The sequence below is a fragment of the Chinchilla lanigera genome, unplaced genomic scaffold (genome assembly GCF_000276665.1).
Source record: "Chinchilla lanigera isolate Chin_1 unplaced genomic scaffold, ChiLan1.0 scaffold00210, whole genome shotgun sequence".
Taxonomy (NCBI): Eukaryota; Metazoa; Chordata; class Mammalia; order Rodentia; family Chinchillidae; genus Chinchilla; species Chinchilla lanigera.
In genome coordinates, this window is record NW_004955611.1 from 357144 (window position 1) to 365400 (window position 8257).

General features: G+C 35.1%; 1 protein-coding gene across 1 annotated transcript in view; it reads right to left on the minus strand.

Annotated features, from left to right (window-relative positions):
- Positions 1-6422: 6422 nt before the first annotated feature.
- Positions 6423-8257, minus strand: part of LOC102019455 (protocadherin alpha-1) — a 32619-nt gene continuing 30784 nt past the window's right edge. The window contains exon 2 of the mRNA XM_013510125.1: positions 6423-7676. Coding sequence (XP_013365579.1) covers positions 6774-7676 — 903 coding nt within the window. The 3' untranslated portion in view covers positions 6423-6773. The remainder of the gene's footprint in view (positions 7677-8257) is intronic.

Genomic DNA, 8257 nt, shown 5'->3' on the forward strand with positions numbered 1-8257 from the left:
TTTTTTGAGCTTCCGTAGCAGAGCCAAAAATGGATGATCCTCTTCCTTTGTGGAAATACTCACTGTATTTCACTGTATCCTTTTTATCTTGGAAGCGGGTAAATATTATGGTGTACAGCGACATCATGTGGATGAAGGGAATTTTGCTCTGCTTTGTCTTATCTACCTTATATTCATAAAATATTTCTCAAAAATTACCGGTTTCAATGACATGTTTTCTGTAAGTCTGCATATCCCATATCTCTAGTCAAGATATATCATTATAACTTAAAGGGCATCATATGAGCATATCATTAAATAGTACAAAATCAATACGTCTGCAGTGATGACATCCCATTCGTTACAAGAGTTATTTGCATTAGTCCATTTTATTCAAAAATGAATTTAAATAGCCTCAAACTGATAAAATAGCTTTTAATAGTTAAACACTTTTTCTTTTTCTACTTAGATATACCATATTAAATTTTTTCTCACATTATTTTAGTGATGCATACTACCTTTGTGTTACTCATAAGGTGAACTTCTATTCTACTTTGCAATGATTAGCTCTGACATTTTTTTGATGCTGTTTTCAAAATAGCTAAAACCGTTTGAGTTATTTTCCAAACTAATAAAAAGTTAGTTCTTTTATTTCTCAATAACCATCTACCTATTTCATGTTGACTCAAAAAACTGCAATTTGAAGATTTCAATTTTGTGAAAGTCAAAATTATAGCAAAAACAAGTTTGATAAACATCTTTACACTTACTTTCAGAGTAGAACCACAGAAACAGCATTGCTTCAAGTTTCTTCTGTTTTTTTAGGGACCTCAAACATGCTGGGCAAGTACTGTAACATTCAGCTTCATTTGAAGGTCATCAAGTTATTACTGTATTAATTGGGCAATCACATATCTTGATTTATGCATATATCCAAAATATTGTCTGTGAACTGTAGCATCCCATCAGATGTTTAGGGTCTAAACTGAGCATGGTGGTTCACACCTGTAATCCCAGCACTCAGCAGGCTATGGCAGGAGAACCACAGTGAGTCTGAGGCTAGACTGTGCTACATAGTGAGTTCAAGGCCAACCTGAACTACACAGAGAGACCCTGTCTCAAAAAAAAATGTTTAGGTTCTAGTAAATCACATGCCTTGAAAAGAAGAGCAGTTTATTAATTAAGCTACTTCTAAATTAATTTTAATTCCCAACTGTTTCTAATTTTTGGTGCATTTCACATAAAAATAAAATGACCAAAAGAAAATGTTACCAAAATATCCACTGAGTAATATTTATTATTCTGCATATATATCATACTCTTGATGTATATATTTTTGTGGGCCCAGCAACATACACAAGCATAAACATATAAGGAACTAAACAGTTACCAGAAAATGCAAAAGCAATTGATATTCATCTAATTTCCAGAGGTCAAACTTGTAAATAAGACAATTTCACAGAATTTGTGATACATGGTATATAATCTTTAAAAGTGTATGTATCACTTCCTTTAGTTAAAGTTCTATGATATTCTTACCATCTATACTATCATGACTTTCCCTAAACAGTCAGATCATTTATATTCCGCTGGTGAATATAAGTATCCCCCGAAGTCCAAGTCGTAAAGAATTGTTTCCAGGGTAGTACTTTGGGGAAAGATACGTCAGAAATCCGAGTAACAAAAACTAACAAATTTTCAAGACTAGTTACCTAGTACTTATTCATAGTAATAATTATTAAATATTTTAATACACAGTGGGACAAAACATGATACTAAGTGTTTTGAAAATGACATGAACTGATGCTATTTTTATCTGTAGAACAGTAATTGACATGAAACTACAAGGCTGTAGCAATGGGATATGGTACAAAATCACACAAAACACATGAAATATTTGGGAAAAAGTAAATATTAAGTACTTAAAGGCATAACTGACAGTGTAGTATTAACAATGTGAGCATTTAATTTACAGAGTCATTTCAAAAATAATGAATAAATAAATATGTTCAATGGGGAAAATATCACAAACATTGTCAATTCATATTATCTCATGTGTGAGCCCAGCCTGAGCAACTTAGAAAGTTGCTGTCTCAAAAGAAGTAATAGAAAATGTCTGAGGATGTAGTTCAGTGGGAGGACCCTGGGTTCAACCCTCAGTATCAGCAAAACCCTCATGTTACTGTGTAACTATTTCAGGAGTAAACAAAATTCTTGGCACTTTACTTATCTTCACATCTGTTAAATTATATTTGCCTTCTGAATTATCACCATTTGTTTTTCAATAATCAACCCAGCCAGGCGTGGTGGCACAAGCCTGTAATCCCAGCACTCAGGAGGCTGAAGCAGGAAGATTATCGAGACTGGCCTGGGCTACAAAGTGAGCTCAAGGTCAGCCTGAACTGCATAGTGAGACCCTGTCTCCAAAAAAGACAAAAAAAAAAAAAATCAACCCAATGTAAAGATTACTTTCTTAATAATTAGATTCTCAAGTCTGAAATCCATGGAAAAATCCATAGGAAAATCCATAGGAAAAGAAAATCTTTAACTCTTCCAAGCAATTCTTTCAGTTATATATTACAGATTAGTTTCTTGACTGACCTAGAAATGTCAGTTATATTTAAACACCACTGTATAAATAGAACTCCATCTTTAAGAATGAATTTTTTTGTGGTGCTAGGGTGCAACCCAGCACTCTGGGGATTGAACAGGCACTCTATTACTTAGTTGCATCCCACACTCCAAGAACAAATTTAGACTGAGAGAACCATACAACATTTTAAGGTAGAACTTTATTTACTGAAAAAATTCAGCAAATTTTCAGTAACATGAAAAAATTTAACTTGCATAAGATTGAATATATTTCATTCTCAACAAAATCCAGGAAAATATTTTGAAGAAATATTTTCTATTCAAAGAAATATTTCCTTCTACTTACAGAAAACCATCTAGTGCCATCAAATTCCAAAAGAATATAAGGAAAATTTGAAGAAATTGTATGTAGTTGCATGTAACAATTCATGCAACTATGCTATCTGACCCCCTAAATTAATTTTGTGTACAAATTAACCCTGCTAGGAAAGTATAATATGCATATGTAGTACACATCTTGCCATTCTTGAATAATGGCTGAAAGCAGAAAGCATAACCTCCCTATTATGAGCTGCACTAGGGCTGGGTTTGGGTAGAATAAGGCCTGAGCTCAATCCCAGCACTGTCAAGAACAATAATAATGACAGTGCTGAAATATTTATATATCCACTTTGAATAGAAAAAATTAGGAAAATCACAATTTATAGGTATGAATTTTCAAAAAATGAAATCAATGATTTTTTCATAATGTTGTATTGCTTTTATTAGTTATTTAGTGTAAAGGGACAAAGAGCTCAACTCAAACATGTGAACTCAGGAGTTTTGTTAAGTTTCTGGCATACAGTTGATGTTAAATGGAAGGAAATGATCTCGCAGTCTGTACCCATGTTTAAATCCTGGTTAAAATCAGTAGAAAATTTGTAGGGGTAAAATACCTTATACAATTACCCAGTACCCAGGCAAAAAAAGTAGATTATTTAAAGATGAGAAAACATCAATATTCTTGGTTCTTATTAATCAGTAGAAGAAAAGAAAGAAGCAGATGCTACTATAACATACAAATCCTTTTCTTACTGTTTATATCACTTTAAACTAGTCTACAGAATAGAACAGAGATAATAACTGCTAAAGACAAAAATAAGATCTTCAAAAGATTTTTCTGTCAGACAACATAGAAACAGATAAAAAGTTGATAAGATGTTTATTTTTATTCCAACTTTCTTTCACATACTCAAAATTCACATCTGGCAGATATTCAAAGTTTATGACTCTCCTCTGAAGAAGAAAGTATCATCTACAACAACTTTTCATGCATAATATGCCAAATTCAAAATGATCAGACATAATAAAAAAGAGTATCATGAGAGAAAATATGAACAATGAAAAAGAAACATGCAGATGGTTCTGCTATTAAAGTTATTTTACAGATTACAAATAACTATGATTAATGTGCTCAATTATAGAACATAGAGGATTTCACAAACAATATATTTTAAAAAGAAAAAAATTTAAATGAAAAAAAGATATAATTGAAGGTAAAAATTCAGCTGAGTATTTTGATAGCAAACAGGACAAAGAAGAAAATTACTAAAACAAAAGAAATATTGGAAAAAATAAAAAGGGAAATATTGGAATAACATCCCTATGACAATGAAAAAAAGAGATTTTAAAAAGAAATAGAGTGTAAGAAACATAAAAAGACATAGTGATAAGATTTAACATACACGTACTTAGAATCTCAGAAGACAAGGAAAGGAAATATGAGGTAGAAGCAATATTTGAAAGATTACTAATTTTTGTCTTAAATTCATGAAATATATCAATCTGCAGATAGAAGGAACTTTAAAAACTGAAGTAAGGTAAAAAAAAAAATTAAAAGAAAACAGAACACACCAAAATTTATACAATGCTGCACAAATAGTACCTAAAAGGAAGGGTATGATTGGAAAAGAAGAAAGATCTAAAATAAAAAAACTAAGTTTATAAATGAAGAAGCTAGAAAAAGTAAAGCAAATATACCTAAAGAAAATAATAAGGATTAGAGCAGAAATTAATGAACTAGAGAATAGAAAGCCAGTAGAAAAACATAAACAAAACACTATAAATTGGTTTTCAGGAAATATCAACAGAATTGACAATCCCTTGATTAGACTAAGAAAATAGGGGTTCAAATACACAACATTAGAAATCAAAGAAGAGGTCTTAAGACAGATGCCACAAAAATAAAAATATAAGATTACTATTAAAAATATGTCAACAAATCAAATAACTAAGGAGAAATGGGAAAATTACTAGAAACACAAACTGTATCATACATCTTATGAATTACAAAGAAATAAAAAATCTGAACAAATATATAAACACTGAGCAGACCAAATCAATAATTAAACATGCACACAAACACAAATGCTTCCCCAGATAATTCTACCACATACTTTAAAAAGATTTTACATTGATCCTTTTCAAAATCTTCACCAAAAATTGAAGTGAAAAAACACATTCAATCTCACTTTATGAATCCTATATAAACTCTGGGGGAAAAAAAGCTTGATCCTTATATAAAAACAATGAAAAAAAATTCCAAATAGATTTATATGTAATTTCAACAATAAAACAAAAGACACCAAAGAAAATATCATTTCCTAATATAGGTTAAAGAAGAAAAAACATATGTGAATTAAACAAAATTTAAGAATTTCTTTTCACCAAAAGAAGGCACAATTAAAAAATAAAAAACAAGCAACAGAGTAAAAAAGTTTATTTCCAGGATATTTATAAGGTTTTTAAAGACCTAAGAAAATAACAGAATAAAGAAGGAAGTTCCATGAAAAAAAAAAAAACACAAAAGAACACCACAGAAAAGAGGCAAGAGACTTGAAGAGCTACAAAACAAAATATGATATTTAAAAAGGCAAAACATAGATATTACTGTCTCATTAGAAATTTGGGAAATTCATTGAATTCAAAATGAAAATATAAAACATACCCGGTAAAGAGAATACTGTGAAAAAACCTGACCAATTTCAACATGATATGGAACACAAAGAATTCTCAATACACTGTAGGTAGAGGGCAAACAGTACAAATACTAGTTTGGGAAAACTGGTGGTAACGATCTACTAAAAATAAAGATGAACCCATGGTCCATAATTCATGAACACAATTCCTAGATAAATACTTAGGGGAAATTTGTATAAATGGGCACCCAAACACATCTACAATGTATTTAGGAACACAATTATTCAAAATAGAGATGATTCAAACTCAAGTATAAAATAAATAACTCAGTACATTAAAAAAATATAGTAGAAATTGAATTCCATGAGCTCCCTCTACATGTAATAATATGGAAAATTTCAAAAACAATGATGAGTGATAAATATCAAGAATACACAAATGAGCACACACAACACATTTTGTGCAATTCTATCTTGAAAAATTCAGGTAACATAATACAATCAGACACAGTTACAAACATCAAATGTTACATTTGGAAGAAAATAAGAAGAAAGGATTTGTAAGGTATATGTAAGATGCTAAAGGGATGGCAGTTAAGGGTTTTCATTTTCTAAGAATTGATGTAGATATATAATTTCTGTCTATGTTTTTGTATGTACTGCATATAAATTATAGCAAAATATTTATTGCAAAGGAGAATATCACAGAAAATAACTAAGGTGAAAATAGGGAACACAGGATTATTGGGAACTGTACTTATATGAATATGTGTTGAACAGAGAAACACAAAAACAGCCAATATAAGGTCAAGCATGGTGGCGTACATCTGTAATCTCAGCACTCAGGAGGGTGAGGGAGGAGGATTATTGCAAGTTTGGGGCCAGCCTGTGCTACATACAGAGTTCAAGGGCACCCTGAACTACATAGTGTGGCCCTGTCTCAAAAAAAGAAAGCAAAACCAAAAATAGCCAATATGCATTGTCTTGATATACTCTCTTCCCCCATTGCTGAGGTTTGGTCTTCAGTCCCTGAGCTCTACTGATTCTGAAATCCTTCAACTCTGCCTATAAAATAACTAGGACTGAAAGCATGCTCCGCGGGGGGCCTTCCTCAAGACATTTCAAAGGCAGATGAACACATGAACAGAAGCAAAGAAAATGCTGAAGATATTGATTCTCAGAAGTAAAATTATAAAGAAGATAATAGCAAAAAGAACATGCAACTTCAGATTTAACAAAAAGATATTATACACTAACAAAGGAATCCTCAGTTGTCTGCAATTGCTCCTCTCTATTCCTAGAATCAGGGAAACATGGGCTGAAGGCAATGAGGTCCTTCTTGGGCAGGCCCTCCCAGGAGCACACCCTCTGCCCCCTCTGCTGCGAGTATGACCAGCTACCCACAGCTCTCAAGCACACCAGCGTGGGTTTCCCAGGTCCACACATGCTGTCACCAGGCAGCACAGAGCAGTGTAGTGCTGTGTACAGCAGCAGCGTGAGCACCAAGCTGAACACCGTGCAGATGGCAATGATCAGGTACACATTCACATCCACTATCGCCTTCTCAGAGCCTGACATGCTCACAAAAGTCCACAGTGAGGCTTTTGGTCTCTCCACCAGTGACACCAACAGGGTGGCAGTGGCCATCAACGTAGGCTCGCCATGGTCCTTCACCAACACCAACAGGGACTGACGTGGTGTGTCCTTCTCAACCAAGGCACACGTGGTGCTGATCTCACCTGTGTACAGCCCCACCCAAAATGGGCTATGCGTGCCACCTAAAATTGGCAGCAGCTCATAGGACAGCCATGCATTGTAGCCAGAGTCCACGTCCACGGCATGCACCTTTGCAACCACGTGGCCTGCACACACTGAACGAGACACCAATTCACTCACAGTGTGCCCAGCTCTACCTGGCCCAATCCCCAGTAGCAAGGGCACATTGTCATTCTCATCCAGCACAAACACCTGCAGAGTCACGTTGCTCCCCAGGGCAGGAACACCAGAGTCCCGCACCCTCACCTGGAACTGCAGTAGCTTCAGCTCCTCGTGCTCCAGGGATTGCAGCGTGAACACCTTACTGCTCTCTGTGTGCACTGACACATAGCTCAACAGCGCATGCTCGCCCACGCGCCGCTCCACCAGCGACTAGGACACCAGCTCGTTCTCCTGTGCTTCCGTGTCACCGTGAAGATATGGGAGCCTGGCGAGGTGTTCTCCTTCACAAACACAGTGTACTCAGGCTGCGGGAACCCCGGCGCATTGTTGTTCATGTCGGTCACCTTCACGGACACGGTGGCGGAGGCATACACGGAGGGTGAACCCACATCCCACGCGGTCACTGACACCTGATAGGCAGAAGGGTGCTCATGATCTATGGCACTGTCCAACACCAGTGAATAGTAATTCTTATAGGTGGACACAGCTTGAAAGGGACCTGAGGAGTCAAAAAGCATGTCACCTGTCCATTGATACCAGAGTCACTGTCGGACATGCTGATCAGAGCAATGATGGTGCCCACTTCAGCGTTCTCTCTCACTCAATTAATACAGACTTCAATTCCAAATCTGGGGCATTATCGCTGGTATCTTCTACTTCTACAATAACTCTACAATGGCCAGAGAGTCGAGGCTGTCCCTTGTCAATGGCCTCTATGAGTATTTCATAGGATTTGCATTCTTCAAAATCAATGTTTCCCTTTACAACAATTTCCCCTGTAAATAGGTTCA